This window comes from Schistocerca americana, chromosome 2 (genome assembly GCF_021461395.2).
Source record: "Schistocerca americana isolate TAMUIC-IGC-003095 chromosome 2, iqSchAmer2.1, whole genome shotgun sequence".
NCBI lineage: Eukaryota > Metazoa > Arthropoda > Insecta > Orthoptera > Acrididae > Schistocerca > Schistocerca americana.
The window spans coordinates 361,577,770-361,600,185 of record NC_060120.1 but is presented as its reverse complement, the minus strand read 5'-3'; the positions used below and the strand labels follow the sequence as shown (position 1 = coordinate 361,600,185).

The window sequence follows — 22,416 nt, the reverse complement described above, 5'->3', positions numbered from 1 at the left end:
CAAAGAAGTGCTCAAATGGCTGATGAAGAGTGAGTCAGTAAAGGTCTGTCCACACGATGCCCTTTGCGCCGTGCACAGTCGCAGGCGCACGGGAGTAAAAGGGCATGCACAAAAATTTGTGGAAAGAAACATTCTCGTGTCCACTCGTTGCCTCACTGTGCAAGCAGTCTGCTATAAACTTTCGTATTTGCTTGGGAGCTTGTGTTGCGTTTATTGTGGTGAAAAGACGACAGAAAAAGAAAACGCAAAGGCGACTGTAGGTAAAGCATTACCTAAACTACAGAGGTACGAGAAATACAAAGTGATGACGTCATTTTGTTTACGAGTTTCAGGAGGAACTGCAGCAATAAGGCTGACAATAACATTTTGTTAGCTGTTGAGTGGCAACTTGTATACTCCTCTCAATTATTTATTCTTCACTTCAAAACAAAGCATTTCAATACCATAAAATTTGTAACTTATAATGTGGAATAATTGTAATTTATTACTTGATTGTTCATACTGGGTCAACGGAACACAAATAAATAAAAATAAAAGGAATTAAGATAACGAATGGGAAATACCTGAATGTGCTTCAGTCTGCAGATGATATCGCTATTATTAAAAAGAACGAAGATGACCTCCAAAGATCAGTATACCAGCTGAACGAAATGTGCAACGAATTCAATTTAAAATTTCTACTATTAAAACTAAACTAACGGCATTGCCATGGAAATATCCAATAACATTTAGATAATTCACTTTTAGAGCAAATGTGTCTCGGCTGTCTTACTTACAAGGGGAGGCCGCCAATTGTGAAATTCAGATTCGATTCGTACTGCGCATAATAAAAGCTCATGGCTAGAGGTGTAATGTGGTAAACGACCAAGATGCACTTCTCAGCCGTTGTCGAGAAAATCGACAGTTGAAAGAAACCGTTGCGGTGAAATACTCTCTATGATAAATAAGTTTCTACAGCGTTGTGGCGCAGCGGTAAGCGCTCGGGTTCGTAATCCGAAGGTCGCCGGATCGAATCTCGCGCCATGCAACTTTTTTTTTAGTATTTGTTTTTTGTAATTCAAGTGTAATATATATATTCCCGGCAATCAGTTGCAACAATTATGCATATAATAAGTTGTTGAAAGTCGTTTGTCGTGGAAAAACTGGCGACTTCGAACATCATTATGTTTTCCGCAAACAAAGTTGTATTTCACAAATGTTATTAATTGTCTTCATAATGTTAACCACGTATAGTTAACGGAAGACGTAGAAACGATATTCCGAAACGAATACGTATAGCGTAAGTCAAACGTTCGAATTAGAATAGACACCCCACGAACACAAATTTGCTGTGGCAGGTATGAAATATAAACTCCGTTACTCGCTCATTACACTTGAAGGACAGACGTTGAATAGGCCGAAACGAGCCGCCGCATAACAGCGTAGTTGACTGCTAACTTCGAAAGAAGGTAGATGCGGTCCCTAGCGCAACTTATAACATCGTCCAAAATCAGTGCGGACGTGAGAGCTTTGGTACACCCCGTTAAACAAACGGAAAAATGGAGGCGGTACAATTGGAGAGCGATCCGCCTTCACCAACATGCATAAGCAATTCATATATATATATATATATATATATATATATATATATATATATATATATATTTGAATTACAAAAAACTAATAATAAAAAAAGTTGCATGACGCGAGATTCGATCCGGCGACCTTCGGATTACGAACCCGAGCGCTTACCGCTGCGCCACGACGCTGTAGAATATTATTAAGCGTAGAGAGTATTTCACCGCAACGGTTTCTTTTAACTGTCGATTTTCTCGACAACGGCTGAGAAGTGCATCTTGGTGCTTTGCCACATTACACCTCTGGCCATGAGCTTTTATTATGCGCAGTATGAATCGAATCTGAACTTCACAATTGGCGGCCTCCCCTTGTTAGTCTGTATGTAAGTTTTCATTTTGATTCAGATAGCCGGCCGCAGTGGCCGAGCGGTTCTAGGCCCTTCAGTCTGGAACCGCGCGACCGCTACGGTCGCAGGTTCGAATCCTGCCTCGGGGATGGATGTGTGTGATGTCTTTAGGTTAGTTAGGTTTAAGTAGTTCTAAGTTCTAGGGGACTGATGACCTCAGAAGTTAAGTCCCATAGTGCTCAGAGCCATTTGAACCATTTGATTCAGATATTGAACATAAATACAAAAATTACGAGCTGTCTGTGGTACCATAGCAGAAATTTGTGCCATAAAGTACAAAAAGAGACCGCCATATAAATTGTATAAAGTGATGGCGGCTGCTGTCTTATCCTGTGGAAGCAAAAGCTGGGTTACCACAATAGAAAAGTCAGGCAGCAGAGAGATGAGATTCCTGAGGAGTACGAAGGACTGCACAAGAAGAGACAGGATTCGAAAAAAAGATATTAAAACAGAATTAAATATTATCAACATGGATGAAAAATTTCAGAAATATCGTGAAAATGGGACAAAACACTGCATGAGAATGCCAAGTTTACAGTTCTCTAAAACATCCTGAACTGCAAGCCGACATGGAAAGAGGTATTAGAAGACCTCTGAAAAGATGGGAACAGTTTTGTTTGTGAGATCGGAACAAGGACTTGCTTAATCTTTAAAGAAAGGTGACGACGACAAGCAGCTAGAAGTTGATCAGGCACAGCCCACGAGTTAAAATCTATTGATAACGGCAGTCACTATATCATACAAAAATCTGGTAGTAACGTAGCGTGCGATTTGGGTGTCGAGGAGGTAAAAGTTGCAGAGTTCGTGTTATCAGGTCTGTTTCGCAGGTACATGCACGCCGACAACTTGCCTCCACTACTGGAATCTGTCACCACAGATTTTTTTTTTTTTTTCATGGTTTCCACGAGAAGTACTTGACAACCTTGAGTCGGCGGTGGGCATATTTGGACAATGCGCAGGTGTGTGTGTGTGTGTGTATGTGTGTGTGTGTGTGTGTGTGTGTGTGTGTGTTCTCAGGGCAACGATCGGCAGTTTTTCAACTGTTCGGTCAAAAAAGCTTCTGCTCCACAGAAGGTCCTCTAACAGGGTAATTTTTCTTAGGTAGTTTCTGAGGCAGTGTGTGGAATTGTTGACATTAGGTCCCTCTCATCCCAAGAGTTGAGTATCGTCAGATTAGTGGACAAGTAACGAGAGATACTCTTCGACTACGTACTCTTTAGTTAGAAGGTACAGCTTCGGACGAACAAAGGCGTTATTCATCGAATTCATGATAAATTTAATTGCTGATCCCACATTTATTTATCACAAGTTTCTTGTGTGAGCAAATGTGTGTTACGGAGAAGAGCGATAGTTGACTGTCTTCTAGCAGGCAGCTCCAATTTGCTTCTAGGGAGACTACTCTGGGAGGTGCGGCCATGTAGTGGTCTACTTCCTGCTGCACTTAAGCTTACCACTGGGTCCTGCCTCACTTGGCAGTCTCACGTCGGTGCGCCTTCTTGTTGCGCTAACTGCAGCCGCCCCCAGTTTGCTTTCCCACGGATAACCTCTATTTTTACCCGCTAGCTTCGCTGCACTTCGTAGCGAATCGCTCCGTTAACCGCCGAGAAAGCGGCTGCCGCTGGGAAACGCTTTCGTCCCCGTTGCCAACTGTTAAGCTGTTGCGTGTCTCTGTGCTTCCAAGCGGAGACAGTCTTTTGTCTCTTCAACGAGTACACTGCACGCCGCCTTGGACACGGATTTTCTTCGCGCTGACTGGTCTTTTTTTAAATACTGATTAAGGACTCGCGTTCCGCTCTGCAAGGTGTCGACGTGTGGAACTAACGCGACACCCCTTCTTCTTCGCGAAAACTTCCATTGGGGTCTTATCACAAGACAGTTCAAACGACGAGGAGAACTGTCTAATGTAAAGTTTCTGGACCATAGTAAGAGACAGACCATTACTGTTACGTACCCAGATGGTGAACAGGCTCCTGTACCCCTGTACACGATCTAATTACTAAGCAACCAAATGCATTCCATCCTCTAATATCCCGCTGTACGTGCAAGTGGTCAGATACTGTGTCATCGGTTCTTGCGTGGCTCTAGTAACGCGATAGGAAGAGAGAGAATATATGTGTACACAGAGTGCTCTCTCACATTTCAATTGGTCCTCTGTGCATGGCAGGCAGTTGGAGATCACTGGTCACTAAAAACCACAGAGGACAATTATACGGTGACTTCATGGATGCACAGTGTTTGAGATTCGAAAACCAAGAAATCGGGTTATCGTCAACATTTGAATTGCACCAGTTTACTGATACTAACAGAATGTAGGTTTTTGTTTACACTGTATGGCGTTTGGAAGATGATAACCCTTTTCTTGCAGTTAAGTGGTATTATAGAATTTACAGGAAAGTGACTTAGTTTCATGGAAGCAATGAACTGAACTGTGCCAGAACAGGCTATGAGGGCCAACCGGAACCGACCGACCGCCGTGTCATCCTCAACCACAGGCGTCAATCAAGTAGCTCCTCAGTTTTGCCTCACAGGAGCTGAGTGCACTCCGCTTGCCAACAGTGCTCGGTAGGCCGGATGGTCACCCATCCAAGTGCTAGCCCAGACCGACAGCTCTTAACTTCGGTGATCTGACTGGAACCGGTGTTACCACTGCGTCAAGACCGCTTCATGGAAGCAGTAGAATTAATCTATGCAATCTCGATATGTCGCATTGCCTGTGTTTCTTGTGCTACATATATCACATCATTAGATAAGGCTTAGAGTCCCTTATAAAACTTTAGACGAAACATATCGTCAAGTTTGTATGTATCTATTCTGTGTGTGGCAGAACATCGGAATAGCGCACAGAACTTTCTTTTCATTTTCTTGCTAGTTGGCCATGTTTTACCTTTCTGTGCGTGACTCCTTCATCTAATTAACATTTTATTTTGTGCAGACACTGTTCACTTCATGGAATCTTGGCTCCGTTCTATGAGTCACTGTAAATTATTTTGGAAATATAACGCAAGGTAGCTAAACGAGAAACTCTGTTGTTGTATTGAGAGAATTCGGGCATGACATACTGATTTTTATTATTTAACTGATGAACAGTCTCACTAATTTCTGTGTTTTCTGGAGCGTGTAAGTGTCTGAAAAATAAATCGAACTTTCCTTAAACAACTCGTATCTACTGTGTAAAACGAAGTGATAATAATTGATTTGTTTCATAATGAGCAAAATAACTCTTGCAGTGTTTTTAACAACACTTCAGGAATAGTAAATAAGTCTTTGTCTGATGACTATGTGAGGCGGCAGTGACTACCTAGGGGTTACACGACTCAGAGAGAAAAGAGCGCAAAGAATTCCGGCGACGAGTTCAGTGTTTAATGTTTACCGACTTCTCATAGCTTGAGGTGGGATTATTGTTCCTGTAAATAAGGGTACACGGCGATTTTCTTTGATGACAAAGTCGCCCATGTAATCGAAAGTCGAGAAGAAAATAAAAGCTCCAAAAGATGAAGCAGCTGCGTTTTCATTAAGTGAACCACACTGAACTCGTTCAGACGTTTTAAGTAGCCGTACAGAGTGATTTGCTTCCTCGCTGAACGGCCAGAAGAAAGACGCAGAAAAGAGTCGGCAGCAGGGCGCAGTGCCGGCCAGATCGTTTTGCGGGTTGCCTGCGGCGCCGGCGGCAGACGTTAGCAGGTCAGCGCGCAATACGGCGATTCGGATGTCGGCCAAGGTTTGCAGGCCGCGTTCTGCGCTACTGGCCGCGCTCGCCAGTACTGCACCGCGGCGGATAATGGGGCCAAACACTTGTGGTGCAACACAACTTACTGCAAGACACATTTAACGTTGCCCACAGAGGAACTGCGTAATCGGCTTCGCGACGTAATTCCATTACATCGCATGTTAACTGAATGAGCATTTTTTCTTACATTGTGTTCTGTTCATCAATATTGTATGGAAGAAGCTACTGTTGGATGTGTACGTGGGTTTCTAGTTGAGGCGCTTTCGAGACTTCGTTGTTTATTTATTTAATGCGAAACAGCGTACATAATATGATTACCAATAATTGTAATCGACGTAGTTATTTCGTCGTTGCTGTATTTCGTAACACCTGGACATTCAAGGGTACTAGAGCTTGTATTTTATAAAGTGTGTGTGTGTGTGTGTGTGTGTGTGTGTGTGTGTGTGTGTGTGTGTGTGTGAGAGAGAGAGAGAGAGAGAGAGAGAGAGAGAGAGAGAGAGAGAGGAGATGGTGAGGAGGGGGGGGGGGGGGGAGAAGGTGAAAGTGGGGAGCGTACATTTTGAAGAAGACCAAAGTTATTGCGGTTTAAATTTCTATCAATGATCAAACGTTGATCATCACTTCATCACTTTCCTTCGGCTACACTGCTCACATAAGGTCCGTTTAGGAACACTTCGTCAGTGCTTCGCAGATATGCTTTATTGTTGGCACTTTATCGTGTTACCGTGGAACCCATCAACGTCACAAAGATAAAAGAGAACATCTGAAAACGACTTTCATTGCATTTTAAACTTATTTCTGTTTGACAAAAGTTGTACAATGTTCGCAGACACAGACGACCGCACATTTAATGATACAAATAAGATGATGCTCATGGAGGACTTAAATTTTATCCAGTGTGGCTCACTAAGCTATTTTTGTAAAATGTGGGCGAAAAAACGCATTGTAATAAATTCTACGATTTGTGACTGAAGGAGAATGTTTTTCTTTCAGTATTTTAGGAAACGAATGTGCTTGTGTAGAGTGTCTATAAAGAATATATCTTTAAAGTATCAGCCAAAAAATCTAAAATTACGACTCTCAAAGCAAAAGAACCCGTAAGTTCGCTAAATTTTTGTCAAGAATGATCTGTTAAAAAATACTGGAGATGTTAATTTTGTAGTGTGAGACACTACCTGTGAATATTAAAAGAATACAGGCAAAACTAGCAAAATGATCAGAAGCCGACCGGTGTGGCCGTGCGGTTCTAGGCGCTTCAGTCGGGAACCGCGTGACCGCTACGGTCGCAGGTTCGAATCCTGCCTTGGGCATGGATGTGTGTGCTGTCCTTAGGTTAGTTAGGTTTAAGTAGGTTCTAAGTTCTATGGGACTGATGACCACAGCAGTTAAGTCCCATAGTGCTCAGAGCCATTTGAGCCCAAAATGATCAGATAAATCTCGGACAACAATTATATGACGGAAAAAAGAAACACGATTGAAATTTTTTTAAAATAAGTAGCTGTTCCTACATTTATTTAGGCATCGAAAAGAGTTTTCCTAGGGTTATGAGACTACGTACTTTAGTGTACAGAATGTCGACATTGGAAATGAATTCATCAAAACTAGACATGTTCGTCACTGGGGAGTGTCCGCGATCTTCATTTGTACAAAAATGTCCAATTCCATTCTACCGATCGCATTTCTTTATTTTCAGACAATCGGTTTCGGACCAGTTGTGCATCTCGAGACAGTTTCTTACCGTTACGGAGTAACTTCTCTGTCCAGGACTTCGATAACTCAATTACGACTGAGTTATCACAGCAAACTTGCAGTTCTGTATCGACAAGTTACTCCTTAACTGTAACAAATGCTCTCAAGATGGTAACTGGCCCGAAACAGGTCATTTGAAAGTAAAGGAAAGTGAGCTGCAGACCGAATAATTTAACATATCGAGATAAAGAAAAAATGGACTGAATGCATTAATATAATAAGGACTTCTAAATCTGTAGTGTACAAGCCATATTGAAGTGCATGCTAAAAATTATTTCCAGTTGTACCACTTATTAGGCCTCCTTCGCTTTTCATTCGGGTATGGAGCTCGGAAGAACGACAATTGAAACGCCTCTGTGCGCGCTGTGCGGGACACTTTGCCGTGGGCCAAACAAACCTGTCGTAAGCTGTGCTATCCTTGTTTGTTTACGTTTAATATCCCTTGACGTTGATATTTGTTATAGGGGTATTATAGGACAGGTCGCGCGAGAATTTTGTAGTTAATCTCCCTAAATAGACTGGTCGCATTTCCCGAGTATGCTATCAGTGAACTTTCAGGGTACCTCTTAAAATCACAAGATGCAAACAGGAAGTGGAGGAAGATAAGAGGAAACAAGGGTGACACAAGGAAACATTGGCTTATTATTGAGGAATAGGGATAGGTGAAAGATGAAGTTCAAACGTGCTTTAAAATACAGAATTGTCTTTTGGAGTGAAGAGCATCCCTCCATTCACTTGAATAAAGACTGTAACTACATGTGTCGCGACGAAGAGTGTGTGTGTGTGTGTGTGTGTGTGTGTGTGTGTGTGTGTGTGTGTGTGTGTGTGTGTGTGTGTGTGTGTGTGTGAAGGGGGGTGAACGTGTGTGTATTGGGGGGAGGGGGGGGGGTGAGTCTAGTATTGATCCCTGAGGTACCCCAGCCTCGGCTTGTTCAACATCACAGACATGGCCATCCCGTTAGGAACGATTCGGTCACGAGGATAGATGAGACCGGTTTTTACAATATACTAAGAGGACGTGGGTGCGACCTTACCATGTCTACAAAAATATCGTGATCATGTGATTGGCTGCTCATCAGGTGCAGCTGGGCCGAGTATCAGCGACCGGCCTGTATTGATCGCTGGTGTCGCGAGGCCAGTGGCGGCGCGTCATACTAATTGCCTTAAGCGGCGACCTGAGACGGGGTGCGCGGCTCGTGTATACTCAAGGCTGGCTGTGGCTGCCGCCAAGCGCTCGCCGCACCCCCGGGCGCTCCGTCTAATTATATGTATCCCAAACTGACCAGGGGCTGGGCTGTTAGGCGTGAACCCAGCAGGGTGACGCCGTTGTTGTCTCTAGTCCGAAGGCTGATTTGACACAGCTCTCCACGCTAGTCTATCCTTGCAAGCCTCGTAATACAAGCGTAACTACTGAAACCCATAGCCGCTTGAACATGTTTAGTATAGTCAAGCTTTGTTCTCCCTCCAGAGGTTTAATCAAACGCTCTTCCCCCCTCCCCTTTCGTCACATTCTGTCCTACATTACTACAAAATCAAACTGGCGGCTCAGGATACGTCCTATCAGCCTCTCCCTTCATTTATTCAACTGTCACCATAAATCTCTTTCTCCCCTGATAATTTCGTTATCTCCCTCATTATTTACACGATCCAGCCTTATAATCTCCAGCATTCTTCTGGAGCACTACATTTAGAAACCTTGTTTGTATTTTCTTCTTATCTGTACTGTTCATCGTCCACATCCCAGACAAATACTTTCAGAAATACTTCATTTATGTTCTGTTTTAACATATTTCTCTTTGCAGGAACGCTTTCCTTTCTACGTCCATTCTGCATTTTATATCCTCTCTACTTGGGCCATCGTCACTTTTCTGTCCACGTAATAATAAACAATTACTTGTAGATTTGATTTCCTCTTGTGATTACAATGAAATGAACACCCTCAGCTGCTTACAGGCGTTGACATAGGTCAACGGGGACAGAGGAAAATGTGTGCCCCGCCCGGGACTCGAACCCGGGATCTCCTGCTTACGCGGCAGACGCTCTATCCATCTGAGCCACCGAGGACACAGAGGATAGCGCGACTGCAGGGATTTATCTCTGGCACGCCTCCCGCTAAACCCACATTCTCAACGTATTGTCCCGCACTGCATTCGTAGTGCCCCCGCCCATTATACTCATTACTCACGGCGCGTTGCCGATTCCCGCAAGAGTTCGGGCACTGTTTGTGCATTCGCACAGAAGAAGAAGATGGTCAAGTGACCGGCGAACCTTAACTATATATATACTAAGATGGTATCTGTTCTTTCGGACATGTCCGAAAGAACAGATACCATCTTAGTATATATTCGTCTTGTAATTCCCTCAGCATCGCCTGATTTAATTCCACTCCACTGCACTTGTTTTACGTTTATGTACACCTAACAACCTATTTTCAGGACACTATCCACTCCGTTCAACTGACCTCCCAACTCCTCCTTCGTATAATTAAAATGTCATCGTCAAGTCTCAAAACTTCTTCCTCCTCCTTCCTACACTTCAGTTTTCTTTTCCAGTTCGGACTACACTTAGCGGCGAATTTCACTTGAAATGCAGAAGTATACAAACACACGCTGTATAATGGAATGACGATAATGAAAATTTGTGCCGGACGCGGAGTCGAACCCGGACTTCCTGCTTTACGAGAGCGGTCGCCTTCTCAGTTTCGGCTATCCGTGCACGATTTACTGCCAGACCCACACTTCCATATGTCGTTGTCTGAAATACACAACCTGCGCTCTTAAGTTACGCATATTCTCGTCCAGGATGGACATATTTATTGAAAGTCGAGAGCCTAGCATTGGCCAATAAATACGAAATAACAGTGCCAGTGTTGTCACGAAATACGATGCAGTGTTTCTTCGGGCATGCGTGCATGCATGCGAAGGTACATTGCGCCATACTCCTTAATAACACAGACAGTGACATTTCGTATATGCCCTAATCAATTTAATTGACACTGGAATGTCTGCAAACAGCTGCTTGTGCGACATTGCTCACACGCTACCTTCACTCTCCTCCGCAATAATGACTTGGGGTTCCTCGCTAATAGTGCCCTTTCTGTTGTTGCAGACTACGTGAGCGGCGGCGAGCTGTTTACGCACCTGTACCAGCGGGAGCACTTCAGCGAGAGCGAGGTCCGCATCTACATCGGCGAAATCATCCTGGCGCTGGAGCACCTGCACAAGGTCGGTACTGCTGACTCCGTGTAGAAATGATGCCGGCCTAGCTTTAATATAATCGTATGCAGTATCGTGTCGTAGCGTGAGATGGAGTAAGTGCCTACGTAGAGACCAGCTGTCGAGTGTACGAGGGCTGTTCAAAAAGTATCTGACCTTCCTTTTTATGGTTGAAACTGAGAATGGTATCGGGGTGCGCTTGCTCTCTCTTTGTAGCCATACGTAGTGTACAAGTGAACGCACGTAAGTGGTAGTCGTATTTTGTGTTGTGGGCAACATGGCAGAAAATGTAGAACAATTGCATCAAACTTTGTTTTAAGCTCGGAGAGTCTCAAGTTGGAACAATCCACTAGATTTGCCAAGTGTTTGGGTACGATGCAATAGGTACCACACAGATAAGGAGTGTTACAATCGCTTCAAAGATGGTCGCTTATCAGCGAAGAGTGAAGCACGTTGAGGTAGGCACGCAACATCCGGAAGTGAGATGGTTCTTGATCACGTAAGGATCCTGGTGATGCAGGATATACGAATCACGATCAGAGAACTTGCAGAAGGGTATACAATTAGTATTAAATTCATTCTCTGCATTTTAACAAAAAAATTGGCCCTCAGGAGGAACTTAGAAAAAGTTGTGCCAAAGTTGCTAACAACTAATCAGAAGCAACTTCGTTCGGAGATCGCACAGGACATATTGGATACTGTGAACGAGATTGATCACTGGTGATGAGTCCTGAGTTTATGGGTATGACCCAGAAACAAAATTCCAGTCATCGCAATAGAATCATCCATCATCCCCGAGACTCAAAAAGGCGAGGCAGGTCTTAGCAAAGTGGATATCATATCGACCGTCTCTTTTGACTCCATTGGTGCGCTTCATTCCGAGTACACCTCAGAAGGTACTAATGTGAACAAGGAGGACAACCGAGAGGTTCTGCATCGCCTTCGCGAAGCTGTGAGACGCAAACGGCCGGACATGGGGGCAGTGGACAATTGGTACTCTCATCAAATTACGCGTCCATTCTTAGTCCTCAATTAATTCAGAGCTTTTTTGGCCAAACGCAGCACTGCTGTGGTTTCTCAGCCTTCCTATTCCCCTGACCTGATACCGAGTGACTTCTGGCTTTTCCCTAGCCTGAGAAACACTCTGAAAAATGCTCCGAAAGGGGCCAGATTTCAGAATAGATAAGACATTAGGCCTACGTAGAATTAGACAGAGCAGCAGCGCACCAGACAAAAACAGGCTTTTCAGTTACGCTTCCAGCAGTTGCAGCAGCGTTGGGAGAGGTATGTAGCAGCTCAAGGGGACTGCCTTGAAGGTAACTAGCGTCAAACAACTGCATCTGAATAAAGACCGATTTTATGAATAAAAGTCTGATACTCTCTGAACAGCCCTCGTATTCGTCAGGACAATTGAACTGCAGTTTACGCGTCCAGAGGATGATTATCCACAGCCGGCTGAAAAGTCTGATTTCCATGTACAGTATGACGCGTGGTGTAGGGTGTTAAATATTTCTTCATTTTTAAATTGATATTCCGTTTTAACAAACTGGGCATGAAGCCAGTCGGTTAAAGTGCGAGACTGTTCTGGCATTGAGGTCTGACTCACGTGAACGGCCTTTAAATAAACGTCACTGCGGTTATTCCCACAGACGAACACTTCTGGTTGTGCTAACGGAGGTCTTTATCGATTAAGCGATAAAAAACATTAACATAAGACAGACACATCATTAGCTACTTGTTGTCTCGAACTGAAGTCATAGAGAGATACTTGGTCATTTACATTCACCATTCGCTCTCTGATGGCTCTTTAGAAGAATCACCGTGTACTTTGATCCTTCAAGCATAAGACGGGTCAGATGAAAGGGTAAACATAGCGTGATCTCAACACAGCACCCGTGACATGATACCATTCGTCTGTCCATAAACAACGCATTGCGTTCTCCTTCAATCTCTGCCCCCTGTCAGGAACAAAATTCTCATATTTCATTTCGTCTGTTAAAAAATCTCTTAGGTAAATTATAGTGAAAAGAAAGAAGTGAACAAATACCTCATCTTGATTCGCCCCACCATAGATTAACACTCTATCGTTTTTAAACGCAATTTTCAAGCCGAGGAAGAGAATGGAAACCGTAATGCAGACGTGTTGTGTAGCTAGTAAGAATACTTTTCATTGTAAAATTTGCAAGGTTAGAATATGCGCTTGGCAGTGCACTTAATGCGTGAATGTAAACTACAAAAAGAAGAAAACAGCAAAAAGTATTACCGTTTGGATTATATCTTTATTTTTTTAAGACAGTGAGGAGCCACGAGGTATGGGGAAGCCATAAAGCGATTAATCATTCCAGTGTGCGGTTTTATTTCGAGCACAGCTATAATTTCTTCTCAGTATGGTGATAAACACGTCCTTTCTTGCCCCCCCCCCCCCCTACGTTTCATGCCCTTCGATGACGTACTATGTACTAATCAGTGTGTCTGAAATGCGGGTAACACTCTGAGCATAAAGGGTCGGCGTCTGTCCCCGGTTTCGTTGTTCCACCGGCAGTGAGAGGACGCGTGAAGCATTCGGCAAATAATTCAGTTCCAGTAATAAATAAGCGCTTCGTCGTCTTGGAAAAATTAAAGGTGCCATACCGTGACTCGAACATGGACGTGTTTCCTTTCACGGAAAATACTTTGCCATCTGATGCATCCGAGCGCACCTGTCGCCCTGATTCGGAGCTTCAAACCGAGCGACGTGGCGCAGTGCTGAGACACTGGACCCGTTTTCGGGAGGACTACGGTTCGAATCCACGTCCGGCCATACAGATAAATGTTTTTTTCGAAATTTCCCTAAACTGCTTACGACGCTAGGCCGGCATGGCTCCTTTGAAAAGGATAAGCCCGATTTCTTTCCCCGTGTTTTCCCAATCCGAGCTTTTGCTCCATCTCTAATGACCTCGTCGTCGACTGGATGTTACAACCTAATCTTCCTTGTTTCAAAGAGTCGGACCGCCAATACCTGCGTCCCACTTTCCAGACACTTCGTAAGCTCACCTGCTTGCTGGGAGAAAGGATACCTCGGATAATGGCTTGGTCTCAGTCTCGGGGTGGTTCTCGGAACGAAACTTTCGCTGCGCAGCGGAGAATACGTTCTGATCTTTACTGCTCAGTCTCCTGCCCAGCATGTACCTGCATGACGGTTTCGCTTTCAACTTCTTCCGCCACAAAGAAAGAGAGAATTTTTATCATCACGCCAGCATCTAGCCTTTCCCTTGCGTTTATCAAGGAAGGAAAGATGCAGTAGAAAGTAACGAGACAAGCCAAGACGAGAACGCCCTCTATTTCGAAACTCAAATCTAAAGGTACCTTGTCTTCTGTAGCCATGAAATTACTACTCATAAGACGTAGACACTACCTGTTGTCGAAAATGTCAGTATTAAAGCGTTTATATCCAGTCGGAAGGAACTCGACACATCAGCCTTTCAAGTACGACAATTAAAAAAAGTCGCGAAAACTACGTTTTCGCTTTCGTGTGCAGGAATCCTTTAAAATGCTTGTGACGTTCAAGATGTGAAGAGGAAAGAAAGCTTGACACAAATTCTATGTTCAGACTATTTTTTTGGGTCTGTGTTAGGTAATAAGAGTTAACGAACTGCGCAGAACGATCGGTTTGTTAACTGTGGCGAAGTTTTAGCCTTGATTCTCTTCTTCTTATTGTTATTGTGATCATCATCATCATATTATTATTAGTCGTAAAGCTCCCAACATGGAAGACGCTAAGTAAAGATGGTTCACTTCTGGGGCTTCTTATTCTTCTTGTTTGCCCACCAGGTCTTCATTCTTTGCGAGAATTCAGCTTTTCTTTCTTCGCTCCATTTTGTTCCAGTTCTCGGCGCTTTTGTCTCTGGTTTGACCTCCCATTTGTCAACTTTAAGTTTGAAATTGTTTGTTTTGTTCATGTCTTCAGTAGTAATGTTGGCTAATTCCAGATCTTTCTTTACATTTTTGATCCATTCTCCTCCATTAACAAGGGATGCTACGTATCTTATTATTTTTTTTGTAAGTCTGTGATCGGGAAGTCTCATTTTGTGGCCATAGAATTTTATACGCCTCTTCCTCATGTCTATCTCTATGTTAGAATATTCTTCAATTTTAGAATTTTTCTGTAATCTATACCCCTCTTTGGTCCATCTTGGTCCCAGAATTTTCCTAATGATTTTCCTTTCCTCTTTCTTCAGGTTTTCCATATCTGTTTTCCTTTTAAGTGTCAAGGTTTCGCTGGCATATAGCATTATTGGTTTAATTACTGACTTATAATGTTTAATTTTTGTATTTATAGACAGACATTTTTCATTGTAAATGTTTTGGACCAGCCCTAGACCCCTACGAGCTTTTAATATTCTTTCTTGTTGTGAGTATTTTTCAGAAATTATCTCTCCTAAATATTTAAAGTATGGTACCCTCTTAATTTCTCCATATTTGGTTTGTAACTTAGAAATTTCTAGATTTGTTGTTGTAAACACCGTTTTCTCAAAAGATATTTGTAGGCCAACTTTTCCTGCACACTCTTTTAAGGTTTCTATCTGTTTGACTGCCATTTCACTAGAATCTGCCATATTATTATTATTGGGACCGATGACCGTAGCAGTCTGGTCCCTTTAATCCCTCCAAACCAACCATTATTATTATTATTCTTCATCATCATTTGAAGTAGGTCACGCAGAACTAACAGACAATACTTTCTGCCATTTGACTAGTTTTTTTATTTCCTTGTAGATAAAACTGTAGCAATTTCAGCTATTTAGCCTATTTTTAAAAAAAATTATTCATTATTATCCTTCAAAGTTAGAACACAGTAAGGCATACCACATAAGAGGCATTAATATGATGAGTCCCGTATGGCCAAATAATGAATATGATAAACCGATATTCTTTTCATGCACTACGACCCACAATGTAAGTAATTTCGAAAGACAGTAAAGAATAATTTAAAAATGGCAACATTGCTGTAATTACAGTAGCGTAGCCAGAAGGAAATCGAAGAAGTCAAATGGTGAAAGCATTATCACTTAGATGCTTTTAACCAATGTCCAATACGAATCTTGCTGATGGTAACCCGCGGGTTGAACATCAAAGAACACTTACAAAAATGTAAAAGTTTAGATTTTTTCCTGTTCCCTTTCAGATACAACGTATATTAATTACTATCCAAACTATTATACGTGCAAGCTAAGTGCACACTCGGAGAGGTGGTTGATGGGAGCGACCGTAAAGGCATTTCCTGTTTACGATCACTCCCAACAGCCACCGCGCCGAGGGTGAACATTGTTTGCGCGAATATTACCTCCACGAACGCAGCGAGAAAGTCCCTACAAGCATTTTCAGACTAATGATGTACATGGTGAATAACGTTCAAGAGCTACCACCAGCAGCAACAGTTTTTTATTTAAAATTATATTTTAGCAGTGCATGTGAAACTGCTGTGCTTTAGCGAGACATTTTCAAGCTTCGACAACTGTAGGCGACAGATTGCACTACAGAAGATGCTAACTACGCATGTTACGTCGAATGCTTCTTATAGAATCTGTCTGCGCCTTTGTCGCTTGCGATATGTGCAGCGCAAAATAAAAGAGTCTAGCGTTATTTTCAGGGTACACATTGTAATACTCCTGCTGGTCTACCTGTAACGGCGAAAACAGTAATAGTAGCACAGACATGTCGGCTTAATGGACAACTTACGTTTTGACAAAACAACGTACAAGAGAAATATTGTGTGTCCTAATAGGAGTAATTTCCCAGCTTAATAACTAGTGTGCGCTTTCATTACTTTAACATCAACGCTAGTTTCACAAATGCGAGTGATCATTCCTGTATGCCAGCTAGACAGCAACCACACAATCCGTCTCAATGTAGGAGCAACAACCCAGAAGATTTTTACTTCAGTCAACATACAAATGTATCCAATGTCATATTTATTAATCAATAAGGACAAAAGTAATTAAAATTATTTATCCCACAAGTGTCTACACGCCGTAATGCAATTTTATTATCTGTTGGTAATTCTGTAATGATCAAGGTGAAAACTCAATCTCATGCTGCTCACACTCCACATTTAACACAGCACGGACTTCTCGATCTTCGTCCCGCGTTTGGAAACAACATTGGAGTTACAAAATAACGTACTAACAGTCGCTGACATCGCTTGTTTCCGAATACGGTGTATTATATCATTTCGTAACCATATTTAATGTTAACACAGACGGTGTGAAGATCTTGTGCTGAACGTGTTCAGTAATGTCTTTCAAAGCAACAAACGGAATGAGTTGTTCAAATGTGTGTGAAATCTTATGGGACTTAACTGCTAAGGTCATCAATCCCTAAGCTTACACACTACTTAACCTAAATTATCCTAAGGACAAACACACACACACCCATGCCCGAGGGAGGACTCGAACCTCCGCCGGGATCAGCCACGCAGTCCATGACTGCAGCGCCCGAGACCGCTCGGCTAATCCCGCGCGGCACGAAATGAGTAAAATCATTCTAGGGGGACGGAACAAAATTCTGAAAACCTTTAATTGTGGATATGTTGGTTTGGATCAGACGTAATCTTACTTATCATAAACGGAAAAGGTACCTACGTATAGATTTCTTTTAGCAGTTAAGAAACACATTCCAAACAATACTGCTACACACTACTATTAGATACCACTAAAGCATGAACTAAATGAACAATGAAAAGCATTATTTCATTTTCAACTACAACGATAGCCAATATACAGGGTGGAGAAAATAAGTGACCTGGACAAGTGTATATGATTGGACGTGACTGTATCCATATAATCATGCCCATGACGTGCACACCACATGGAAGCCAGCCCACGATCCACACTGGTTCAGAGTGTTGTGTGGGCTGTCACTGCGGGTGGAACATTGCAAAGGGGATGATGGTACTTCGATTGGAGCACCGGGTGTTGGTTGTACAAAGTTAGGTGACTACAGAGCCGTGGAAACGGTGCGGTCAATTGTTTACTGAGAAGTTCAATGGTGCCAAAGTGCCAGCAAAGCGAGCGATGCAACTCTTGGTCCGAAAATGGCGACACACAGGATCTGTTTTGAACAAGTTAAAAAACGTGGCTACAGTTCACTAGCAAATGCTTCAGAGTCCTAACAAATCAATCCGACGCCTGTCGTAAGAGACCGGCAAATCACGTCGATCACGTAGACGAATATTCTACGTGGACCTGCATTTGCACCCCTCCCTAGTGTCTGTTCTCTTTACATCTGGTGAACCCTGGTTTCACCGAGCGAGGTGGCGCAGTGGTCAGCACACTGGACTCGCATTAGAGAGGACGACGGTTCAAACCCGCGTCCGGCCATACTGATTTAGGTTTTCCGTGATTTTCCTAAATCGCTCCAGGCAAATGCCGGGATTATTCATTTGAAAAGGGACGCACGACTTCTTTCCTCCATCCTTCGATGGGATCGATAAACTCGCTGTTTGGTCCCCTCCCCCAAATCTACCAAACAACCCTGGTTTCACCTAAGTGGTTACGTCAACTCACAGAATCACACATTCTGGGCAGCGGAGAATCCGCATAACTTCCGCGAAATACCATTGCATGATCAGAAGTTTGAGGTTTGGTGTGCAGCGTCTTTGTGTCGCATTATTGGTCCCATCTGTTTTCATCAGGCGCTGATTGTCGACGTGTTACATTGTCAACAGCTGACAACAGTGTGGCTCAAAACAGTTCTAGCTGTCATTTTTTAATTTTTAATTTGTAATAGCTTTGAGTAATTTCATATATATAACAACATTGTACTTCCTAGATCTAAGTTTTCCGTCAAAAATGTGAACCAAAAAATTTCATAATGTGTATCAAGAAACGTCGCAGTCTATTATAGCTTTTTAAATTTCTATATATGCAACACCTTTGCACTTCCTGTGGCTAAGTTCTTTGACCAGAACCTACGAGTTTCTGTGTGAGCAACGTCTTTACATCTGCTACATCTGAGTTCTTTGACCACAGCCCACATGTTTCTATGTAAACATAGTGTATTTCACGAGTGCACATCATAATAGTGTAATATGGTGCTATACCTGATATATGGACGTGAAAATGACCATAAGTGTGTAACTAAGTGGCAAAACTATCATCACAGCATGGCTGCAATAATGGTGCTTCATCTTTTTTTTATCTCCAACGGTACACACATGTGAATGAATGTATAAACACCTGAAGATGGGCGCAAGCCCGAAACCGATCGTGTGACGAATAAACAACCTTTTTCTGTGACTGGTAACGGATATTTTTCTACAACCCCATAACGGAACAGTCACGGAGTTCGACAGCATCCACTATGGATAAAATTCATTCATTATTTGTGCTGAAACTTACAGAATACTTAAGATCATCGAACATCCCTACCCGATTCTCGCCCAGAGTGCACCCTGCGCAGCCAGCACTTTTGCACCATAACAGCGGCTATAAGCGGATATGGATTTCGCTGCTGTTCAGTGTTATTATGCCTGTGCATCATTAAAAAGGCGTACAGAAGTAAAGAAACAAATAAAACAATAAATAACTGCTACTGTGAGCACGGTAGAAGTACTTGTCGAATATCTTGCCCGTCTAAATTGCTTCTGTTATCTACCTACATCCATCAAGCAGAGCAAATATTGGGGGCAGTCCACATTTAGAGTAAAGATTGCGCGTTCCTGATCGCCAGCTTGGATGGGCTGTACAACAGTTCTCGGTGCGGGGTGAAGCGGAGGCCGTAACGTCTAGGAGCTTTCTCTATCCGTGGCTTGGCTTCGCGCCACTTTCACTGTTCTTTCTGTTGGCTACACCTCTCACCTGCCGGCGGGCAGGCCGGATTCAGCGTTACAGGCTGGGCAGTGAACGACAAATCAGGGCTGCCCCAGTGTCACACACACAAGATACAGCCAGCTCCGGATCTACGATATTTCCGAACCGGGGCTTTACTTGTTGGAGCCCCCCACCCCCATCTACCTTTCCTCGAGCATTTCAGATAGGATGTCAAAAATTTTTGATAATCGATTTTCCAAAAATATGTTCATTTTTTAGCGCACATTTTTCTGAAGAGTTTGTTACATTCCCTCGAAGATGTATATTGTATGTATGACATGTTATTTGGTCTTAAGCGTGCAAAAGTGCAGTGCCACATCTCTTCACACAGCATTCTTCTATTGCGTGTGACCGTGTTTCGCTCTATGGAATTCAAAAGTGTATATTTTGTAATGAAAGCCATCAAACCTATATTCAGGACAGTGGAAATGAAAATGTCGTGTGGTGCCTCTCCTGCTCCCAGTCGGCCGGTTTCACATCCTACCTTCCTTTAAAAAAAAAACCTCACAGTTAAAACTGGGCGGGATTACTTGTGAGCGAGTGAATAAGAACTCTTCAGAAAATATGCACTCTTTATTGCCTATTAGCTTACAACTTTCTCTTCTGTGACGTAAAATTAAATACAGGGAACACAAAACCGGTAAAGACAAGAGAGAAGCAAGACAGTACACATTTCTTCAGTCCTTAGGTCCCAGAATTTTTCTTCTCTGTAATCTTGCTATAGCTTTGCACGGCGTGCTTTCTTTTCTGCGAAAGAATCTATTACCTCATCAAAGTTTGTCAAAAGGTTTGCTACGTTGCCTACTACTGAAAAAGCTGTTGATACGGATAGTACCCAAGACTGCGGCGGTTTCTCGACCTGATTACGCCTATTTTGTCACTGGCAGCTAGGTAAAACGAAATAGGCCTTTCTATTATTGTAACAGTTGTAACACGCCAAATAAGTGAGACTGTTTTGGCACAAATGGTCATTTTTATATACCTCATTTACGTAAATAACACGACAGAATGTAATTCACTAAGTACCAATATCAAATGCCTATCAGGGCTAATGCAAGCAAAAAATTTTTTATGTTAGGAAATACTTCCGCATTTCATTCATATGCTCCAATTTCTCAAACATGAGATCGAAGAGTAATAGTACAAATTCATATAAAAATTTGCAATCATGTTCTTCCATGTAATGTTCACATTTCTTCTCCTTCCTCGTTCTAACAATCAATCTTATCACCAGTAATTCTGTAACTATTCCTGCCATTGTCAAAACTTAACCGGAGAATAACTTCACTAACCCTGCCAGAATCACCGGCTTAGTTATCCCTCGTTTATTCTCCGGTTAGGCGTTATTACGTGTTCGTACAACGCGTTTTCCGCACTATTCCTAGAATAGAACAAACGGGGGGCTGTACAACTGTCCCTTACTAGAGTAGCAGTCTACAAAAATTTTCTGTCAAAGTTTCATTATTTTGGACCCACGGAGAAGATAATATGTAACCTTCCTTACTTGTTGTTCCTGTTAGTCGCTTATTTCTACTCTTGTAGTCTGAGTCTATGGATTTTGGTAATAATTATAACAACGCTGATCATTCGCACACCCCGTCAACGACATAAACAAACAGCCATTGGCACTCACCCGTTCGGGTTTATTCGGCACAGCTCGTATAGCCCCGTCCCTTTTTGTCTCCAGGGAAGTTTCCCATTTCTAGAATGCGACGCGGATTCCCCTTGGAGAGGCTTCATATACACTATGCATGCATTTAAAAATCAACTTACGATTTGTTCAGATGTCAACTTAGAATGTGTTCAAAAATGTTCAAAAACCAATATGGATGAGTTTCAAAATCCTATGAATAATTGATAGACCAACGTGCGCTGAGTGCTAGGTGGTCCGTAAAACAAGATTTTTTTCTTACTATTCTTAATCTGCCAGGAAGTTTCAAGGTTTTTTTTTTTTTTCATGAGTATGAATTTGGCGCCCTCTAAAATTGGCGGCCGGGGCAGATATCCCGGTTACAGTTACCCTTAAAGGAGGCATTCCACGTGTTCACTCGCATTTGAGTACAATACTATAATCGTCTTTGCGCTTTCAAACATCGCGGTAGCATCTCCTACAGCTTGGCACAACTGTAGAATTCGTTGCTCCATTTCTTCGTCCATGTGAATGACAGTGATGTGCACTTCACATTTGAGATGACCTCAGACAAAAAAAAAAAAAAACCATAGGACTGAGGTGTGCTGTACACGTCACATCTGAGACGACACCGGACAGAGAACCCCATATGACTTGAAGTACCGTGATCTTGAAAGAAAAGGTATAGGATTGGCTCGACACCCCAAATTGGGCCGTACTGGCACGTTAGATTTCATCTTATTCCAGCATGTATTGGTGCCACATCGTGCATGGACCACATTCATCAACCATGGACAAGGGATGAAATCTCAGCACACTTCGATGGAACTCATCTGAAAAGTTTACGTTTCAAATACATTGGTACGAACTAGGACAGGAGTTCAGTTTGAAGTCAGTAGCAGGTCGCAATATTATTTCGCAAACGGCTTGTTTGTAGATCCATGCTTACAGCAGCGTTTTTGTTTTATCATCGGTTATTTTCACCCATTAATTATGAAACACTCAGTATATGAAATGAATTAAACGCACTGAAGTTAAATAAAAAGATCGGTGGGGCGAAATAATGTAGATGGAATGATATCAGTGTCAGTTCTGATGAGCTGAGCCCGCAGTGTAAAGAGTATGCAGTGACCTTTGGCGGTAGTGTTCGGATATCATAGATGAAAACAACAGTGAGAACATAAGTTTGAGGTGTTTTCAAATAGCCTAATAGTTACAGCGACAGCTCGCGAAAAGCATGAAATCTGAGTTAGAGATTTCATATGGCACAAATTTTCAACTGT

General features: G+C 42.6%; 1 protein-coding gene and 1 non-coding gene across 3 annotated transcripts in view; one reads left to right on the top strand and one right to left on the bottom strand.

The window, feature by feature from the left end:
• Window positions 1-22,416, top strand: part of LOC124595517 (ribosomal protein S6 kinase alpha-5-like) — a 405,565-nt gene that overhangs the window by 368,077 nt on the left and 15,072 nt on the right. For both annotated transcript variants that reach the window (XM_047134283.1, XM_047134284.1), the window contains exon 4: window positions 10,548-10,663. In XM_047134283.1, coding sequence (XP_046990239.1) covers window positions 10,548-10,663 — 116 coding nt within the window. The remainder of the gene's footprint in view (window positions 1-10,547; window positions 10,664-22,416) is intronic.
• Trnat-cgu lies at window positions 9,430-9,503 on the bottom strand. Its single transcript has one exon. It is a non-coding gene; the product is annotated as a tRNA-Thr (tRNA).